Source organism: Corvus kubaryi, unplaced genomic scaffold (assembly GCF_017639235.1).
Source record: "Corvus kubaryi isolate FWS band 111438036 unplaced genomic scaffold, C.kubaryi_AGA036_p1.0 37260, whole genome shotgun sequence".
Lineage (NCBI taxonomy): Eukaryota > Metazoa > Chordata > Aves > Passeriformes > Corvidae > Corvus > Corvus kubaryi.
Window position 1 is genome coordinate 4,142,757 of NW_024581077.1, and position 22,389 is coordinate 4,165,145.

At 37.1% G+C, this 22,389-nt stretch overlaps 1 protein-coding gene across 11 annotated transcripts in view; it reads right to left on the reverse strand.

Moving 5' to 3' along the window:
• The window catches only part of PICALM (phosphatidylinositol binding clathrin assembly protein), a 66,573-nt gene that overhangs the window by 12,038 nt on the left and 32,146 nt on the right, over window positions 1-22,389 (reverse strand). For 2 of the 11 annotated variants that reach the window (XM_042024123.1, XM_042024126.1), the window contains exons 6-20: window positions 21,845-21,956; window positions 20,367-20,473; window positions 19,142-19,183; window positions 18,351-18,436; window positions 17,022-17,145; window positions 16,546-16,682; window positions 14,128-14,228; window positions 9,187-9,336; window positions 7,744-7,806; window positions 7,321-7,401; window positions 4,679-4,786; window positions 3,699-3,830; window positions 3,579-3,609; window positions 2,662-2,761; window positions 893-916 (exon numbers count right to left, since the gene is read on the reverse strand). In XM_042024123.1, the coding sequence (XP_041880057.1) occupies window positions 893-916; window positions 2,662-2,761; window positions 3,579-3,609; window positions 3,699-3,830; window positions 4,679-4,786; window positions 7,321-7,401; window positions 7,744-7,806; window positions 9,187-9,336; window positions 14,128-14,228; window positions 16,546-16,682; window positions 17,022-17,145; window positions 18,351-18,436; window positions 19,142-19,183; window positions 20,367-20,473; window positions 21,845-21,956 (1,398 nt within the window). The remainder of the gene's footprint in view (window positions 1-892; window positions 917-2,661; window positions 2,762-3,578; window positions 3,610-3,698; window positions 3,831-4,678; window positions 4,787-7,320; window positions 7,402-7,743; window positions 7,807-9,186; window positions 9,337-14,127; window positions 14,229-16,545; window positions 16,683-17,021; window positions 17,146-18,350; window positions 18,437-19,141; window positions 19,184-20,366; window positions 20,474-21,844; window positions 21,957-22,389) is intronic. The other 9 variants (XM_042024124.1, XM_042024127.1, XM_042024133.1 and 6 more) reach the window with 7 other exon arrangements.

A 22,389-nucleotide genomic window follows, 5' to 3' on the forward strand; every position in this document is an offset into this window, starting at 1 on the left:
GATAAATTGTTTCATCACAAATAGGGCATCAGGAAAGGTGCTTCTGAATTCAGTTCTAAGGTATCAGCTGCTTTTTCTTATATAGTAGAGCCAGTGCAACTGGCATTTCAATTGGCATGAGAACAGATAGAGAACCATCTGGACAGTGTATTTGCCATATATTTCAGCCACTGGGCAAAGCTATCCTTTTTTTTTTTGTGTTGCTTGTGTACACACACCTACACAAACATGCTGAACAAACTTATTGTTGAGTGCTCAAATACGGACCTACCACCCTTTAGTTACAGAGTTACCCTGGAATAAAAATAGAATACAGGGAAAGACCAATATTACTGTTGACATAAAGAAAAAAGTCCTCTGAAATTAAAGCCTGCATTCCTCAGACAGCAAGCACAGGTTATTTCTTGCCCTCTATAAACTATCTGCATTAATTTTCTTTTTTCATATGAGCATTCATGACATATTGGTCTCTCCCCACTTAAAGAAAAATTAAAAAATCAAGATCTACCATAAATGTGGATCAAGTGCCATGTATAACAGAAGCCTGTGAGGTTTCATGCAGTTATTCAAACACAATATTTTTATCTTCATTCAGAATTCACCAAATGCATTAAAGGCAGCACAGACACATACCCCAGCTCTCTGGCAGCAGATGGTACAGTTTAAAGCAAGGAAAAATAATCTTGGTATTTCCCATGCCATCATTCGAGTCAAGAGCCTGCACACCACCTATGAAGTTTGTGTATGCTAGGAAAAGCTCAATTTTTGGCACACCAAAGATTTTCAAATGAGAAATGTGTAAATAGCGAGGAGGTTATGAGATTCTGCAACAGCAGTGGTTAATATCAGCATGCCAGTCGATTGCAAAAAGGCTGTGGCTTGTTTCACTTACGTATTGTGGAAAATGCATGCCATTCTGTATTTCCCAGGGAGAACAATTACATAATGCAATAACACTGGATTAGAAGCAAATACTTACACAACAGAATATACACAGATAGCATTTTAGTTCACAAATACATTAAATGTTTACTCCAACACATTCTTGTAATTCAAGTCATTCACTGAGACAACACACCTGTGATACTGTCATTGTTATTAGGTTTGACACTGGTTTGCATAGCCCATTTATTTGGTATATGCCTTTTTTACCAAAGATTTTCAAAAGCATATTTATTTAGCAAGCAGCAGCAACTCCACAATAAATGGACCAGCAGAGGAAAACAAAGCTTTTTTTACCCCCCCTCATTATTTCTTTTTCAAGTTTTTTATGTTTATAGAACAGTTTCACAGGAAGTGTCTTAACAGTACCTCAATAATAAAAGCTGTTAAATGTAATGACTTATCACAAGATGTAGATATAAGACATGAGTTATTAAACAGATTCAAGCACACAGGTAAACTCAAACCACCAGTCATTAAAGCAGGTAAGTAGTTACAATTTCTTCAATATCTACACACTCCAGTAAGATCCACAAACATATTTCTCCCTAAATAAATGTAGTGAGTTGAGAGGTGACATCTGGTAGGGAAGAGGTGGTGGATCCAGGGAAACAAGTTCTGTCTTTCCAAATCCACAATGCTGCATTACTACACAGCAGATTCAACCTCCCCCAGTCAGAGCCAGATGCCATAAATCCTTGGGGGCAGTTTGTTACCTGTTCTGTCCATGTACAGTTCTCCAGGTCATTGGTGAAAGGGTGAGTAGGATTCACATGTAAAAATGTTCTGTGAACATTGTGAAAACTACTCTAAAGTCTAAACATGTAATTGAAAGCCCACCTCCTACACTGCTACCCCAAAATCCTTGCCAATATTATCTGTTAAAATAGACATGAACTTGCTCATCAAAACTGGCACGGATTAAAAGCAACTGCACACACTGGGGCAGGAAAGCAGTAGTTATGTACATTAAGAAAGCTGTAGCCTCTGACACCTTTGCAAGTATCAGTGGCACCAGTTCCCACCCCCAGGGCAGGCCAAGCTACAACATAATGATGCATCACCTATCAGTGCACCCAAAGGGCACTTTCACACTTCTGCTTTTCTAGACTGCAAAGTGCCTCCTCCCTCCTTGGAATTCAGAGTTTTATGTCATAAACTCAGAGAATGGTTTGGGTTGCAAAGTACTTTGATGATCACCTAGTTTCAACCACCCTGCCATGGGCAGGGACACCTTCCACTAGACCAGGTTGCTCAAAGGCCCATCCATCCTGGCCTTGAACACTTCCAGGAACTGGGGCATCCACAGCTTCTCTGGGAAACCTGTGCCAGTGCCTCACCACCCTCACAGTAAAGAATTTCTTCCTATCTAAAGCTGACATCTGTCAGTTCAAAGCCACTGCCCCTTGTCCTGTCTCTACATGCACTTGAAAAGTCCAATGAGTGAAACCCAGAGGCCCCTGCCACACCATGTGAGAGGCTGCTCAAACACTACTGAAGTTTGTACTAAACCTTCACATCACATCACAAACTATTTACTAGAATCACATAGCCAAGAAAAACAAATCCCAGCAGTACACACCTCCAACTGACCATTTCTTCAATTTTCTATTACCCTTTTACTGCAGCTATAGGCCATTTTCAAATTCATCCATTACACATCGCCCTGCAGATCTAAATTGCAGGGAACTCACTATTTTAAAATAAGCATTTGCTTACCAATGTTGGAGCATTCCATGCAGTTGTAGGTGCAATCTTGGGTTGCCAGTTGGAACCACCTGTCAGTTTCTTTTCACCTGGCTGAGTCCAGTTTACATCACTTCAAATAAATTTTTAAAAAAATTGTTAGAAAACATTGGACTTTCTTAAAGACTTCCTCAGGTGAACACCGTTTCCACTTGGGAATGAGGCTTCTTTTATTCATGAAGCTCATTTAGCAAAGGAGTCGATATGAAGTTTTGTGACAACGTTTTGGCTTGGAAAAGTAAGAAGCTGTTCAGCATGAGCCCCCTCAGCATCTCAGTCAAGTTGCCCAGAATAGGTAAGTTAGTGTTATCTGACTTTGGTCAAGACATTTGAGTTAGACTTAAAGACAGAATATTAGGATTTCTGAATGATTTCAGAGTTGGCACAGATAGTCCCAATAAGCTTGAAATTTCCCAATCCCATTTCTCAACTTTGCTGCTAGAGCAGATGTCCACTACCCTTGAACACACACACCCTGCTTCAAAATTCATTTGTCTAAAGGTCAGCCTCAAGACCGAGGTTGCAGTTTCACAATCTTTAATATTGCTCTGCTCACACTCAGATCACACCAAGTATTTAATGAGTGCTATGATTACCTGCAACAACTACAAAGAAACATTTTGATGAACTAATTTTTTTAATATACCTAAAGTCTGAAAGCACTTAGAGACAGGACACCTTGCCTGCTGCTATCACTGTCACTACCACTCAGTCTACAGTCACCTTCCAACAGATCTCAACAATTCATTATACCTTGTACAAGAAGTACAATCCCACACATGCTCTAAAGGCTAACATTATGTTGTTATGCACAGGTTTCAACATGTACACCCATGAAAATTTACTATCATGAAAATCCAAATGCTCAACTTCTGATTAAGCATACTCACTTTTTAGTAGTTCCATTTCCAATGCCCAAATCTGTCACAAGGGAGAAGAAGAAACTACTGAAATTCTGTTTGTTTAAAAGAAATCAGTAAGTATTTACAAGTTAGCAGTTCCATACTTACTGCCTACAAGATTGGCTAAAGATGAATCCAGATCATCTGACACTAATTTATTAGGCGGTACTTTGGCAACTGGAAGACTCTGGTTTTGAGAGGCCACTGTTGGTTTTAGGAGACCACCTAGTTCATCAAAGCCTTGGAATGAGAAACATAAGTGATTTGAATCACAGGCCTCCCACAAATGTCATGGCATTCAATTAAACAGAAAGCAAGATCAACACAATGGCTAAAATACAAAATTTAACCTGGTGATGCTACTCTATACAAGGACAAAACTTATTATTCCTCTTGATAAAAAAGATACTTACTATGGAAATAAGATTTCGCTTCAGTGGTTTAACCTATGTGACAATTTTACACAGAATGGATTCATAGTGACAGTAAAGCAGTCAAAACATAAAACAAAGAAAAAAATACATAAAGTGTTCCAATCTTACAAAAACATGTACTTGCTTTTAGCAAATCACTGGCTTACAAAAAAAACCTGATGTCAAGTCTAATGACAAAAGATCAGAAAATATCTACTTTCCTGATGCTCAAAAGAACAAAAAAAAAATCCAAATTAACAGTGTATTAACTGATCACTTTCTGAAGCAATTGTAACGTCAAAAGAGGAGGCAAGGAAGTGCCAAAAACCATGTTGCAGATACATAAAATGAAATGCAATTTTACCTCTTCCAACCACACTCTACAAATACAGACTTAATTTCATCTGACAGCATATAAAAATGAAGGCTGTTCACTGTGTGAAAGTTTTAATTTACAAAATATTTAAGCGAGGGAAGTCAGTATAAACATTTCAGCAGAGCGGAGAAATAGTCTGTAATGAAAAATTATTTGATTGACCTTTTAAAAACAGCTTACTTTTCTTCATCTCTGAAACTTTGTCTCAGTAGTGTAAATAAATACCGATTAAGAGATTTATACCTCAAGAATAAAATAAATTGAGGGGCACACGTCATTTATTTTAGCAAGTGTCTTACCACCAGAATCTGGGACAACATTAGAAGATTTGTTTCCAAACACAGACTCAAAGTCAACATTAAGGCCAGCTGATGGCTGTGGTTGAGCAACAGGAGATGGCGTGAACCCTGTGGGGGAAAAAAGAAAGAAATTGTATGTTTTTATACAGCATTTCCCACAAATCCACCTTTATGCAAGACAAGCCAAATAAATATTTCAGCACTGCAGAAAGACTAGGAATACCTCAAAAGTCCAGATTACACCCTGACACCGAGCAGTTTATTTGGTCTTTATTTGAAGTTACTCCTCCAAAGAAAGATTTTGTCTCAAAAGCTGGACAGACAGGCCATAAAAGACACTCCCCTGCAACTGCTTAATCTCTGGATTAATTATTGACACCTTCCTTATTCTTTTACCATATGCTTATAACAAAACTACTGAGGAAAAGTCACCATGCTTCTCCAGGAAAAGAAGCTGGCTAGTGTGGAATCTGTTTCAAGATTATCTGACTAATTATTCCCTCCATGCTTTATATTAACCCAGCAATTCTCTTAGATACAACTGGAGTAAGATCCAAACCATCCCAAAGTGCCTGAACTAGTAATGCCTTTAATTAGACACTCTTAATACTAATAATGTTCATAGCCTAGCCCTTAGCTATTTTTTGACAAACGTTTTGCAGTTGACCATGTTTTGCAGTCAAATTTATAGAAATTATGGCAAGATATGGGGAGGTACAGCCACATTTCAACTCCTAGTGCTGTCTAAACTTACTCCATTTGTCTCCCATGTATCTGTAGTGTTCTACAAATACACAATTATTTTTCAACACTGAAAATTTATTGCAGTATGAAGCATTGCAGATGATGTTCAGCAGCATTAAGTTGATAGTTCAGTAATACAGAAGGTCATAGCCATTTGTTTGTAGTATTTTTTTAGTGTTATACATGATCACACACAAGCATGTGCATCACCTCAGTGTTCAGGCAATTACAGAAGTAATTACTGCTTTATATGAAAAGCACCAAAAAAACCCCTAACAATGCCACCTTGAAAACTAGCTCTTCTGGTTTCTAACAAAAAATATGATGACACGGAGAAATGAAAGGATCACAACTACTTCAGGAGTAAAACACTGCAGTGAGTAGAAATAACTGACAAAGAACACTTCTTGGATTTTGTTTCACTTGAGGGGCAGCACCTCATTTCAATCTTACTGTTTTTCTGAAATAAGTCACGTTTCACCCAGAAAAAATAGTAACTATGGGATGTTATTCTCGAACATAAACTTCACAGAAAAAAACCCCAAATTTGGATTACCTGTTCCTTTTTGTTTTAAAGGAACGTAAGACGCCTAACTCCATCACTAAAATTTAAGACAATGTAGTTTTCATTAAAAACAAATCAAAGTAAACTGCATATAGCAAAACATGGGAAGCAGTAATGTGGGAAAAGAAAGAGTAAATAATCAACAAACCAAAATGAGTATCTTTATGACATGTATACCATCAAGTTGTAACAAGCCATTTCAGAGACTCTGAACTGCAGATAGGAATTCCTTTGATGGGATGTCCTGCAACTCTTAAAACCGTGCCTGTACCAATAGAAAACTTGACTTACAATAGCTCATATTTTGCTTTAGCAAACAGCCTCAACTGAAACAAGCTGAGTTTCCTGATCTCACGTTTTAGAAGCTTCAAGTTTTATGAAACCAAGAAGATGAGACCATCTCCAGGACAAAACAATACACAGGACTCCTTTGAATCAGCCTCTGAGAAAGACCAAATCCTGCTCTTGGTATCAACCACCAACTCAGGGCATTTTGTTTAACAGGTATTTTGAAAGGTGCGAAGGTCAATATTTTAATGGAGCTTCTTTGAGTGTCAAGACTTGACAGAAACTAACAATCCTGCTTTTTGAATACGGAACAAAGGGAACAGAATCATTTTTAGTATTTAACCTTTTGTTAAATGGCTCTCACTGATTTTTATGCAAAGACACTAAACCAAAATGTGACTTTATGGAGCTTTTAAGAACTAAGCCTTCCACAAACCATTTACTGAAGATATTCCTAAGCCTTGCATTGCAGCAATATTAACACACCCTGTTCAACTGGGTTTGGACAGCCCACAGTCTCTCTAGCAACTATCAGGACAGTGTTCCAGAATCAGCACCAGTATGGGGTTACTATGCAGACGTGACACAGCTGTACAAATGATTAGCCAGTACTTTAATGCAGCAGAGACCTCTTTCTCCTGTTCTGTTGCAAAGCTTAACACTAGTTTAGTGCACTGGTTTAAGAGTAATATAGCAACAAAATTGCCATAAGAAGCATGAACATCCCAATCCCTTTATCTTAAAAACAGTGAGGTAGAGCAAGATGAGAAGATACTTATAAACATGCATATCTTTTGCATGGTATGTAGCACAAGAGATCCTGAAATGGGGAGATACTCATTTCATGTTTAGACTAAATAAACCTTAGTTTGGCACAAACTGAAAAAATACATACCATTCGTGACCACACACCTGGCACAAGCACATGAATAGTTGGAGCCACTACAACAAGGCACTTCTGTAGTCAGTAACATGCCTACTACTTCTAGGCACACAACACATTCAAACTTCTGTGTGCGTGGTAAGGCTGTGTCCCGTTACCTACCTCCAAATAGACCAGCTACAGAAGAAGGCTCATTGCAGAAATGAGAAGCATTAGGGTAAGCTTGAGGACCACAAAAAGAATCTGATAAGGAGTATCACACAAGAGAGAAAGCCAGGAAAGGAGAAGAGGGAGAGTTACAGAAAGAGAACCAAGATACACTGTTTATCTGCTATTCAAAACTTTCATTTCACATCAGTCTATAAATCCACATATAGTCTAATAACATAGAACCAATGGAATGAAATCAATACACATTAGACAGACGGTAAGAAACAAGTTTACACGATCTCTAACACAAAAGGGGAAAGCATGGTTTCAGAGGAACAGCTATATTAGGATGAAAACTTTTTTTTCCAATCAAATGCCATTTTTTACACCCTTGGAGAAAATGAGTGTAAAAGCTTCAAGGCATTTTTCTTATACCTGAAGTATATTCATATTTGGTTGCCACAAAGGGATTTAGTTGAGTAAATGGATTGTAATGATCTAAAGAACCAGAAAGAGTTATTTTAAATCCACATTCACATTATCGTAGCACCTTGATCGTGCTACAGCTAAAACTGGATCTACATTTCCCACATCAATCTGTCAGGAGGCCACCCTTTGGTTCCAGACATATCCTTAGAGCATGAGACACTGGAAGGCAATGCAATGTATCAATGCCATCCATTTCCAGTGACTTCAGAGCTGTCATGTGATAAATAAATAAAGACCAGCAAGGAGAACAAAAACCCATCAGGGTCCTTGTTCACAGCCCTGCACTGCTGCAACTTTTTGTGTGACTGCAAAACAAGTTGTACAGAGGAAACTAATTTGACTAAATAACCATCCTACTAAAACAACCAGCTGTATTTCAAATAATCATTCTACATTTACATGAACCATAAAAATTTCATTGGAAGCATGGAAAAGACAGCAATACCAACTTAAATGTATTTTATATATATTTAAAGATATATTTATGTTGCTTTCTTTGTCTTTCCATTAAAGACAGACAGGCTAGGAAACTAGTTAGGTAAGGTGACAAAGTACAGGTAGTATGAATATCTTTAAAGAGATCATCCCTTTTGTTTTACCTCTATTAACAAGTATCAGAGGTATAAAAAAACCCTCTTTGTTCTGAGAGTCTGTACTTTGCTTTGATCAGTGCTAGTGGGGTACAACCAGCATAAATACAGCCTGTGGTGTACAACTGTCCTTAAACTTAGCTTTGTTTAACAGAACTGACATGTAATTAATTGATTTTTTTGGCTATGAAAACAATCTTCCTATTGAAAAGTAAGCAAATTACGAGCTGCACCAACAAATGTTAGAAGAATTTCTAGTAAGACAGACATGCTGAACCATCTCCAAAGTAAGATGTGAACAGTTTTTAACAGGTGAGTTATTAGTTTATTGCCCCATCGCTAAACAGTCTGAGTAGATTATGCTTCAATATTTTTCATGTTTCTTAATGACAACACGACTGGGGCAAAAGCATCCACTATCAAAAAAGCAAAAATTAAGCTCCTTTGTTTAAAAAGAACATTTCAACCTGAGGAAGAAAGTAGCAGCATTTTCTTCTCAGACATAGCAGCGTTTTACCTTAAAATTCCCAAGTGCAAGAGACTTTGCAAAACTGCACTCAAGCAACTGCTCTAACTGTAACTATGTTTCTTTACATCAGGTCAGAATCCATCTAGGCAGCCAAGCAAGGATTTTAACACCATTTTCATGGTACAGCTACTAATCAAATTCTAACACAGCACAAAACCAGCCCCAAATGACCAGCTTTTAGTTTCTGCAAGGCCCCAAAATATATTTTAGAAACTAAAATAATGTTAAAATTTTTAGGAAATAGGAAATTAGTTTAAAACGGTACTTTACCAACAAACATTTCATGTGTGGGTGTCCTACTGGTGAAAGTAGATACATCAGAAGACACAGACAGATGAGCAGCATCGTTAGTTTTTGTAAGGAAAGGATTTAGGTTTGGAATGGCATCATCAACATTATCAACAGTAGCAGAAAAAGGATCTGTTCAATTCCAGAGAGCAAGAGAAAGAAGAAAAGGGAGACCAATTTAGTTTTCTCCTCACATCTCTAAACTTGGGATGACCTAGCTAATTATTTCATTTTCAAGTTGTCCAGAATTACCTGCTCTCTACTCAAGAAAAATACTGCAGATACTAGCTACTAAGTTCCTTTTTTTTTTTTTTTAAATTAACAACACCATCTTATAAACTGTGCTTCCTCCCGAGTGTGTTTTAGACAAAGTAACTATTTTATTCCTCTAAACACAATCACTTTTTGTTTCTCACAGTCACGTCCTGACATTTGCAACAAAGTCCCTGGAGCAGAGGCCGCCTGTCAGCACTACAGAACCCCAGGTGCTATGAGAGGATTCAACACAATAGCATCCCCAAGACAACTTTAAAAACCTGAACAAAACCAACTGAGCTGAACTTCTCCTTCTCCAAACTGTGTTTATGGATTTTTCTGTTACTGAGCATCATGAAATTTTCAAGAGCTATGATTATACCAAGGTAGCATACAGGACATAAGCACTTTCCCTGCTACTTGGGGCATCAGGAACAAAGCAGCTGCTTGTGCATACGCTGTTACCTGCAAGCAAGCAAAAGACTGCTCTGCTTTTACAGACAACAGACAGTAAGCCATGATGAGGAGAACGTTCTTTACTAAATAACTGTCAGACTTTATTGGGAGGAAGGAAACACAGATCTATACAAGTGACTTCCTAAGGCACATAGGAGTCTCAAGGTTTCCCATGCATGAATGCAATTGCCAAGCTCATGTACTCCTGTAATTCAGAATCTAACAGATAAACTGGATAGAGAAGGCAGCTACAATACTTGTTGACTGAAGGAGCTGTGGTTTAGCTGCCTTGTTTCAGAGCCCAGGAACCCTTGATGGAAAATTCAAGAACTCACTAGGTAGATCAGCAAGGGTTACATCTAGTCCTCCTTATCATGGTGCCTTGAATTGCAACTTACTCTTCTAGACAAAGCCACTACAGAGAAATTTCTGAAGAACAATTATAGGAAAGATGTCTTAAATACTTCAGTTCCTGGCTTCTTTTTTTTTTAACCTGGCTGGTTTATGCATTTATTCACAACTCTTGTAAACACTATCATGCTGCACACAGCAGTTTCAAAGTGTAAATTATTTTCTCTCCCTGAATCTGACCTCCTGATTCTTAGCTATAAGTCTATATTGTGCTCAGTTGTACAAAAGTCCTAATGAAAACAAAATTTTAAAACTATAACTGCATTATTCTTTGCAGGTTTAACACATGCTTTGATTTGCTGCTCAAGATATGTCATTAGGTAAGACCTGACTTTTCCCCCAAACTGCTTGGCTGTGTTGCAAGAATGAGTGAAGTACCTTAAAAGACCTTTTTCTAAATCGTTCAGTCAGCAAAACGACAGTGTCCAACACTGAATAAAAGATAAGCAGAACAAGCTGGTATAATATTTGTAATATATAACAGGAATACAAAATTATGTATTGTCTTATGTATGTTTTATATAGTGGACATGCCAATCAGCCAGTTGCCTAAACCTGAGTTCTTGCTTTCAGCTACTCCTTAAAACTGCTTTCTGCTTTGAATGCCTTTTTAAAAGACATAGAACAAACAGATCTGACAATAAATTGAGGCACATTATCCTTTCATCAGTTCTTCCTTGCTCTTTCTGTTGCTGCTTCACATTCTGCTGATTTTATTGGTTCTCTTTATACTATATAAGTGGAAAAAATTCAAACAGATGTGTCAAAATGTTCATTTCCACACCGGCACATTTGTTTTGCTTCTGAAGTTTAGGTACAAACTGATAGATGGCAAATATACCAGAGACAGCTGGAATGGTCTCCAAAGAACCCCAATAAATAGTGCAGATAAAACAATATGGAAGAAGCTAAGAAGCACAGTAAGTTTTTAGTCTGAATCTACTGTCCTCTAAAATTATTTTACACATGCGCTCATCCAGAAGATTACCACAGACTACTTTCTGTTCTCAATTCCCAAGGTTGTATATGGAACTTCCTGTGTTTTGACTAATAAGACAATATAATTCAACTTTAGATTATCAAGATTTGCTCGGAAATGTAATCCACTCTCAGATTCTCTGCTTGGCTGCCTCATTCTAACCCTAGCCAGTATGTTCAATCTTGTCCAAGTCTCAGAACTTGCCAATGCTAGTAATAAAAGTAACGGAAAATTAATTGGGTTTGGGTAATTTATATTCTTACATATTCAAGTTTTAAAAATTGCTGTCAATCCTGACAGCAACACCTCAATGTTTCTAAAGCCCAATTTCATCCTTGAATACACATGGCATCTATTTGTGTCAATGGAATCACGCTGCACCTGCATGCTATCATTAGGCATTAATGATTTAGGTGCATTTACAAAAGTAGTTTGAATTTTGCAAATTTCTATCTTTAAGTTATCCAACTAGAAGTATTTTGCCTGGAAAAACAGTGACAAAGGATTTTCAGTGGCATCTCTTACAGTCTGAAATAGGTAAACTAAAAACATACAATCACAGGACCCATTCCCCAGGAGTTTAACCTTGTAAGCTTTAACATTTTTGGGAGCACGAAACTAAAGGCAGCAACCCAAATATAATGCTTTTGTAACCATTTATTGGTCTATTACACACCTAAGAGCTTCTGCATAAAATTTTTAACAGTGACTGATTTTAGCTGATTTGATACTCTTCTCAAAGTCACCATATACACCAAATACAAACATCATCATGTCCGAAAATTACCTAAGGGAAGGATGCTGTGCAGTGGTTAGAGCACAGGACTGGAAATAGTTCAGGTTCCATTCTTGGCTCTGCCACTGACTTGCCGTATGACTTCAGACAAGTCAGTTAATTGCTCAGATTTCCCCATCTGTAAAATGTGGAAAGCACTTCTTATCTACCTCACCTGTGTGAAGTGAGTGTTCATGTCGGTAAGCTGAAGAGTTGGGTTTTTTTTTGATGAAAGGTAACACAAAAAATGGTGATCCCAGAATTTTAGCCTAAAATTTTAGCAGACAATCCAAAATCTTCACAGTTAATTAAGTCTAAGTATTTAGAAATGCGTCAATAGTAAGCAGATATATCAACAGCTATTACTGAAGACTCACACCACGAGCAACACAACATTGAACAAACACAGACCTTCAGGCTCAACTTTCAGGTTAATAAAGAAATGCTAAATTGTGATGTGACCTTTGAGAGGAAGGTAGCTCCCCTTTTATCTCTCACCAATGAAACAAACAACACAAGCTGAAACAGAAGGTATTGTGCAGAAAACAATCAAGATGAGCCAAACCATTTTTCTCCATTCCTAAACTCTAAGCCTATTATAGGGCTGAAATTTGTATGCCTAACTCCATACACTCCTCACTGCATCTTTCTCCAGAGACGCTTTGTTCAGCAAAGCCAAAGAACAAGTAAACTGCTCTTATCTATTTTAGAAGCTGCCACATATATTAGTAGTGCCTTTGTCACTCAAAATTGTGTTATTTCCCTACAAACAAATGTGAGAAGGTACACAAAACAAAGTACACAGCAAAAAGTAAATAGGAAAATGGAATACATACACAGCTTATTATGAAGATACATTAGGTAGCTGGAAAGATTTTAAGAAGAGCTATAGCTCATAAAAATAAATAGGGAAGTAAAAATTTAGAACAGGGTTGTTCTGATGTCTACAAAACTTCCTGAAGCAGCAATTCCCAATTTTTCGCATCATAAAAGAAAGCATTTTTACAAGCATCTAATTTAGAAAAAAATAATCTGGAATAGCCACATAGTTCAGGAGTTTAGTATTTTACTAAGTGTCATTTATATAGAAAAGTAAAAAAACCACCACAACCTTCCCCCGCCGTTACAAAGCTTTTTAATCCTCCACCAGTATAACCAACAGTGTAAGCAGGCAATATGTTACTGTATCTGAATTATTCTGGAACACTGAAAAGCAGCCAAGAACTTTGAGTAAACATTGAAATGCTTTAGCATTCAAACCAGTCTTGAAGGAAAATTCATTTCTAGAACTCTCTTGCTTGATCCCTTGGTTTGAGGACTTGATTGCACCAATAAGATCATCTCGCAACTCACTCAGTCCATCCTAGAAACTGGGCAGAATGAAAATTTGGGTGTTCTGGAGTAGATTTCAGAGGGAAGAATATAAATTTTATCTCTTCACTTAAGAGGTCCAACCACAGCTTTTTACTAATTTGCTGTTGTAGTTAAATGAAATATAGCAGAGAATTTGTAAAGAGAAGCCTTATTATTATTTCAATAATTAACTCCAGCTTTTCTTTCTATGCATAGTTGTCACAAGTGCCTCCTTTCAGGCCTCATCCAAGTTCTGCATTATCATCACTAGCAAATTTGATTTAACATTAGACAAAATTTAGAATATGTATTAAAACAATTCTGCATTCAAGTTCCTGTGTTTGCAGCACAGTCTACCTCATAGACAGCTTCACTGAACTGACTTCTAAACAGCTAATTTTCTGCAGCTGGCTACGTGACTCTTGAAGACAGGAGTTATGAGGCTGATAGAGCTGGTCAACAATTAAAGTAACTTTGCTAATAAAAAGATATATCAAAATAATTTAGAATCTCCACACACTGCTACATTATTTTAATCTATACAGAGATTTTACTTTTTCTGATCCCTTTATTCACTTGTAATGTCTTAGTAGGATCTCTCTCTTTAAGGAAGAAATACCCCCCAGACTAGGGGAAACATGCACAGGAACATGGCCATTGCAATTAGAACCTTAATCCAACTCAGAATTCTTACCTCCCCAGGTACTTCCTACTTGTGGAGCAGCAGATATAGGATGTACAGACGGATGAAAAGTTGGCTGCAAATCAAGCAGATCATTTGGCAGCTTTGAGGTGCTACAAAGAGAAATTAATACAACTGTTTGAACTACATCACAGTTTTCAATATAGGCAAATGCTAGCGACTGTCAACAGTAACAAAACTTTGTTACAAAATGGTTATTACAAAATGGACAGAACTGACCCAAAATTGGAAGGGCTGGTGAACTCCATATTTTCAGTTCTGTAAAAAAGTGTTAATTTAGCAAGATAAGTTGCATGTTATCTCAAGGGACTTTTGTCAAAGCTGTCCAGAACAAAAAGACAGGTGTCCTCACCGTCCAGCACCAGGGCTAGGACATGTTATGTTCAGAAATCTTCAGCAACTTTTAAAGTCACCTCATGAAAACTCTATAATACAACAAAAACAGATTGACAAAATGAACTCTGATGGGCTGCACCACAAAAATGTTACATTTAAATTCCACAACTCTCATCTTTCCACTATAATCACTGCTGAAAAACTGCCTTACAACTATGAGCTATTAAAGAACTTTGGAGAAAGCAAATGTAAGAGGCCTTGAAACACTTGATCACACGTCAGGCATGGGAATGAAAACGTATTTAAATGCACATTTTAGACCATTCAAAACCAAACTGAGGCCTTATAACATCACATGGAAATTAGGAGTGTAGGCTTATATACAACTGCTGCATTAATTTAAGGAGTCAAACAAGAACAGTAAAACTCATCCTCTTGCAGAGAGTTAATTTCACACTTTAAATAAGTCTTGGGAAAAAAGAAAAAAAAAGGCTACTGTGTTCTCCCAGAACCTTTCAGGACATGAAATGAACCAAAATTTGCACATATGGCTTCTATGATGGATAGAAGCTGAGTCCCTGTGACATCCAAACATCTCTCTAAATGAGACCAGCACAAGAGTTTAATGGCTAGTAGTGACATCCTAGATGTCTGTATATTTTCTTGCTCACCCAATCACTTCTACAATTCACAGTTTTCAGTATTGCTTGGTTCATTTCAGCAGTGATTACAATCACATTTTGCCACTACTGCTCCCATTAAAAAGCAGCATGGTCTGGCACTGCCCTATAATGCGAATAGCTGAACAAAGATAATTTTCAAAGTAAAGCTTGTCCAAGATAATGACAGGGATTAACCAGACACATTGCATCTAATAGCAAGCCACTGAACTTCTGGCCCAGCATACCCCCTTCATGACAGCTCCTGCTGTAAAGACTGTCCTTTGCTCATAGCAGTCATTCTGCCAGCGAGTAAATTTAAACATGAAGAAAAACTAGTGTGTGGGGTTTTTTTACAAGGAAACACTCTTGTCCTCACTATGCAGCATTTCTGTCTGTTTGAAGAAGCTTTATCAGCTGTTTCTATGTTTCAGACCTCTTAAGAAGCAAGATCAGATATTCAAGTTCAAAGCACACACCCATTTCAAGTTTTCTGGCCTCTAAAAAGCAATTTTAAACAAAATCTTTTTACAAGGAAGTCTTTCAGTTACTAACACTGACAGATCTCTAGCTTCTTATATGTGACTCAGCTGTTTACCCCATATTTGGTGTTAAGTAATTTCCTACAACTTTCTAATGGGAAAAGAAAGCTGTCAAAAGAGTAATTGATTCTTACATGAGCTCTAACAGAACTAAGCAATCCTTTAGGTTTAGGATCACACTCAAAGCAAAAATATGACTTCAGAGAGCCAATTCCTTCTGTACTGATAAAAGCACTGTACCTTCTGCTGCTGCTTAATTTGACAGGTATTTTACAGAATGAAGATCACACACTTGCTCCTACCAACAGCTCCTGTTAGTCAAAGATCAGGATTAGCATGCAGTGAGTACTCTTGCACTTTCTTTGCAGGTACTTGAAGAGATGTTTCAGATATAACACAAGACTGCAAAACCTGCCTCTCATTTCAAACCCTGTTTCAGGCTTTTCTTTTTCAGAAAATCTACCCCAAATATTTGCCACTCTATTTTTAAAGATCTAGAAACAAGTTCTCTTTATGACCTCTCAAACAGAATTTTTGTTTGACTTTTCTCAAATTTACTTGTAATGTTCCTTGGGGACAAAGCAAGTGTGTTTTACAGTTCCAACAGTCTGGCTTACTGACTAAGAACAGCTAAAAGGGCTGTCAGCAGTCAGTTCATACCAGAAACTTCCACAAACAGATGATGAGAACACAGTTTTATGTTATTTATTGCAATAGGCTATTTTCCCATCAGCTTCACTATCATTTCTTATCACATTGCTAATGTACTCTGCACCCAACCAATCTTGTGCAATAAAATTGTGATTCTCTGTGGCAGAAATTTAGAGGAAACCCTTGCTGCAGCATGTCTCCCAGAGGAGGATTCAGCATACCTGTTAGAGGAGCTAGGGGTAGAAAAAATATCAATGGCTGGTGTAGTCATGATGCTTCCCGCTGCAGTTGACACAGGAGAAGCTGCCGTGGTTAAAGAGGTATGAGGTTTCTTTGCAAGTTCTTTTAGACGTTGCTCCTGTTGGGAAAGTGAGCTGGCATAAGACATCTAAACATTTGTGTGTATGACACTGGAGGTAAATAAAGCAGAACTAAAGAATTATTTATTCGACACACTAGTGTTAGCCACTTGTAATTACAAGAGTCAGTGGTGCCAAAAATACTTCAGAAACTATTTTAACAAACCCTCCACAAGGTGCATCATCTAAGTACCCACAATTCTATTTCCAGCACTTTGCCAACAGTACATGCTCAGCATTAGTAACTCTGTTTTTCCCTTTGCTCCTTTAAGAATCCTAATAAGCTATCAACAAGAACACAGGAAAAGCATTTTCAATTAAAAATTCTGTATGCCTACCTTTAAAGCTTTTAAGCGAGCCTGTTCTTCCTCTAACGCAGCTTGTTTTTCCCTTTCATCCACTTTTGTAAGGGACAGGCCAGTGCTTGCAAGGGAAGAGACTGCATTGGAAAGGGTGGTAGCCCTAAAGTAATTGGACAGGAGAAAAGCTGGCTGTTAACAGATGACACGTGATAGGAGCTTCTAAAAAACACTTAGCTTGTATCCACCCAGTCTCCTTCTGAGCTCTCTATATCATTGGCTATATCTTACACTGTACAATTGAAAAGTTTAACTAAGATACACCATATGAACTGTAAAACAAAAAATGCTGAGAAATCATGCTGTCTACTCTACTGGCTTTTGGATTTTCTACCTGAAATGCTTCCCCTCCAAAGTGCATCACAAATTCACGTTTGAAGCCTTTGCTCTTTTCCTGTTTGCCTAAAAGGGATTATTTGTAGGCACATAGCAATCTCCAATCATCTGGGCTCTGTTTCAAATTGTTGTTAATTTAACAGGTTTAGTGAACAAACTATCAATGCCTCTAATATATCCCAAAGGAAAATTGTAATTTACCATCATGTTTAAGAGTATGCAAAAAGATTTAAAACAAATACTTAACTTTTAACAGAGTAATCTTACAAAAGAAAGCAAATATTCTAAAAAGTTGCTACCATAAAGAACTTATAAAATATTACTGCCTTATTTCTTGAACATGCAATAAAGAAATGCTATTTAATTTTACAAGTCTTATCCCCAATATTATGCTTTGTTAAATTTAAACAACAAAATTTTTCATGTAGAGGACTTCTCTATATTGCCTGTTGTGTTTTGGAAAGCACTCACAATCATTTAATGCCTTTTATCATATGCATTATGGCTTTAACTACCAATTACTTTCAAAATTCATACTTTATGTAAGGACTTCTTGAACCATTTCCTTGCTTTTGACAAAACAGGGATTAAAGCTGAGATGTAAAAGTCTAAGGAGATGTATTTATTCATGTTGCATACCTTACAGAAGTCTAATTATTAACATAAAATGAACATTTGCAGGCAGTACATGAAAGAAACGTAGCTCCTCTTCAGAAGTTCAGGATCAAATGCTAAAAGCATAAGTAGGGATGTTAGAGGGGGCCCTTGCAGGTCCTTAAGATTCTAGTTCTGTTGACCTGAAAGAAGCTGTTTGAAGTACTCAACAAAACATATGACAACTTGCTAATCCATCATTGATCATATAATGTCTTTAAGAAAGCCTCCTCAAACCTTAACTTACAATAAAATTGAAAAAAAACCTGATTTAACGCTCTATTTGACAATTGTCCAAAAGGACAAGGATATAAGCACCTGCTTGCAGCTGTGGAATCTTTGATTTTCTTCCCCTCTAGAGAAGCTAAATGTTGTTCCAAAGCATCAAGAAGGCTACTTGGTGCCTGCAAAGAGAGATATTGGGGAATACATTTGAAGAAACCAATATTTAAAATATTTTCAGAGAATGCAGCTGTAGGGCAACAGGTACAACAGCTCAGAATACTTCTACCCCCCTCTTGGCATTCTGTATGTGTTTAATGACTTGAAGTATAAGGTGATGTATTCTCCTGACTACATTATTCCATCACAATGACTCATCAGCAAGGACTGAAAGATGTCAAGAAATGTTAAAATTAACAGCTAGGAAACAGCAAGCAGACAATCAGAAGCAGTCAGTATTTAAAGAGACACTTGGAAGGAGATTGTACCTAAAGTCGTTTCTCTGTGCATGCTCTGCAAGCCTTCACATTAATTTCAATAGGCATATAGCCAAAAGCAAGGCTGCTAAAAAACACAGCTTCGTAGTATCATGTAAGAGTCTCATTATGTGACCTCACAGACAAAAATTGTGTCTTCAAGCATGATGGAAATAAGGTTATCTTAAAACTCAATTAGAGAATGACAGAAATTACATATAATATTTTACAACAGGATCACAGAATATAAAAGCCAGGCTCTGACAGAGCTTGGATTTAATCACAAACTTAGAGAAAACTTGGTGACAATGTATACAAGAATGCGTAAGTGAACCTTATAATGGCAGGTTTTTCTGGTTATGCAACCCCAAAAACACAGACATGCACTGGCAAACAAATCGGTTTATCTACCTGTGAGAGATCTGGTATGTCTCCTCTGTCAATTCCAACTTGCTGTAATAAAACAAATGAGTTTTAGAACCTGTTTGCTTTTGTTGAAGGCAGAGATGCTTATAAAGTAAACAACATTAAGATGAAGTAATGCAAAAAGCTCAAACCTGTTCAATATCTATTTTGAATCTCCAGAGTATGTACTCTGTAATGGTTGATTGTAATAAATTCTTGTTAAATATACACACATTGAAGTAGGTGTGTTACACAGATATTTTAACAGATAGAACATTAAAAATAAGAAATTAAGGACCCAGCGTTTCAGAAACTGAAGAAGTTTGCCTATCTCATCATTTATGCAGCAACTCTCAGACCCACTGAAACAGAGGATATATTTGATAAAACAAAGCACCTTTAAAATTTTGTAAATAAACATTTTCTAAAATGCACATGAAAGTTAGGATGTTTGCAGCAGGACAGACAGTGTTAAAATAGAAAGATCAATATTCTCAACTTCAATTGATGGTGTTATCAGCTGACAACAGTATCTCTGGTAGAGACACTGTCAGGACAGAAGCAAGCCAAGCTTTAAGATTTATTTTTTTGTTAAGAGAGATATAAATACCAAGGAAATTAAAACAAGAAGAGGAGCACACCTCAACTGTGGGATTCCATAATATTAGGACATTAATTTAGCAGTGCTCTAGAAACAAGAAGGCAACAGACTAAACACTTTTTTTTTAAAAACCCACAAACTAAACATTTTGCAAGGTAATTGCTTTCCCCTCTATGAGCACACCTACAGCAAGAAATCTTGAAGAAATCACATGTTCATCTGTTTGTCTCAGTTTCTTATTTGTGAAGCTGTTATTTCATCTAAAACTTCCGGTAGAACTGTGGGCTTCAAACTAGAATACAGCTAAAATCATAGAAAGCAGATCACCATGAAGTTCCTTTATTCGTTTAAAGCAAGGCTATTCTTCAAAGAAAGCTCACAAGTATTACATAACCAAGGAAATTTTAAAATGCACATTAATACACTCTCAAGTCAAAGATAAACCAATAAGCACTCCACAGTCTTTCAATACAGACTTCAAATGAACTAATCACCAGGGTAGAGATCAACAAGATGACCCTTTGAGAGAACAGAAAATAAGCAGGAAGGAAGAAGCATCTGTTTTATGATAAAATAAGCACTCTACAAGCTGTTTCAAATAAAGAGCAAAGCTGACTGACTTAAGTTTACCTCTGCAACTTTAAGGAACTCTGAGATCCGTGTCATTCTAGTGAGGAACTTCTTATATATATCAAGGCCTTCTTTGCATTGGTTCTTTTTCATATCAAAATATTTTTCTAGAAACAGTGAGAATATTTGCATTAAATAAGAAATCAAGATTTGCAAAGATAATGCAAAGTAAAAGCATATAAACCAAGACAAACAGAAAATACCTGCAGATCTGTTATTATGATAACTGCAGAAGTCACTATGCCTAACTTGCACCACATGACAAAAGCCCTGTCAAATGTGAGCTATTGATTCCATGCATGCAATTACACCTTACCTTGCAGGTACTAGATACCATAAAAGCATAACCACCTTGAATACGAAAATCAAGTTTAAGAATAGGCCACCCAAAGAAATGTAAATTCATCTTCTTGGGAAGAAGAAGAAACAAAAAAAAAAAGGCAGCTTTACAATCTGGCAGTCAAATATCTACACAGTTCCAGTGGCCAGATATCAGGCAAGATTTTGATCTTCTGACAAACTGATGCCTCTTACTATGGTCTGGTGCAGTGAAGTACAACTGATTAGAAAACACCAGTCCTGGAAGCAAGAGGATCTCACTCCTCTTTTGAAAAGCCCTTTCAAGGCCTGTTTCATTTATTAAGCTTCACTCAAAACATAAGTGAAAGCAACTGCATGTTACTTGCTTACCAAGGGAAAGGAAGCTGACAGGGGCTTCAGACTGGAAGACTGACTAACTTCAGATTGTCCCTTACTGACTTATTTTGGATTTTACTTTTCATTTTGCAAGCACTGGGGAATGACAGCCATCAGGTAGCTTCATCCAATCTCAGAATACAACAAAATCAAGCAAGACAACAGATTACTTTCATCTTAATTCTTTTTTAAATTTAGTCTCCCCTTCATCTTCAGTACATGCAAGTGAAAGGACCTTAACCTTGAATTTGTAATTCTCCTTAAAATACAAGCTATGCCCTAGGAACATAAGACAACCAATCATGGAAACAAAGCAACATTGAAGTTTCCACAGCCAAGCAATCACTGATGTTGAGACTGCAGATTTGTAACTGACCACAATTGATTCCTTTACTACGAAACACAAACTGATCCTGTTTCTTAAGAAAAACCCCAACGAACATTAATATTGTAATTCAGGTTTCCTATGCAGTTCAGTAAGACAAAAAAAACCCCAAAAAAACCATAAACCCAAAACCAACGGACACAAAAACCCCCAAAAAAGCAGTGCAAGAAAAAAATTAGGTGAATAAAATCTTGGATGGGCTTTGCTTTCAGATTTTACCTATCCCTGTGTGCAAAGCAACGCCAAATGCAACTGCACAGTCAAACATTGGAAATAACAGTAAAATTTTGATGTTTTACAGTAAGACTCTTTCAGTTTCTCAAGAGAGCAGCTCTTGTGGATCATTCACTGAGTTCCCCTCCCAGAGCTGAGCATTGCAGAAAGCAGTTGTATTTACCCAAGAGGTTAATAATCCCTTCGTTATATGCCGCAAACAGTCTAATGGCATCTTTGAAGAGGAGCATGAAGGCAGCATTAATTACACCATTTGTAAGTTCATTGCTATTAACCTAGGAAGATCAGAGAAAAAATTAATTGAATTGGATTGATCTCTTACTGGAAAACTTCTAGTTAAACTCCAGCACGTTGTCTCAAGACATGCTTTCCAATCATCTCACTGGCTATTAGCAGAAAGTAGCACCAAACCAAATCAACAGTTTCTCTCATTACAGAATAAAATCAAATCATTTTGGCAGACATTTTTGTTAACCAATGCTAATGTTAACTAACATAACTAGAAGACAGAGGGCAGAAATGATCAGCTTTTCAACAAACAAGCAATTCTTACATAAGGTACACAATAAAAACACAGTAATTTAGGACAAAGCATTCTCTCCAGTGAGCATTGCATCTCTTTTTTCTGATTTCTTGGGGATATACCAATGAACAAAATTACTTGTGCTCTTTAAGCTGTGCAGGTAACATGGAACCAAGTGTAAGACC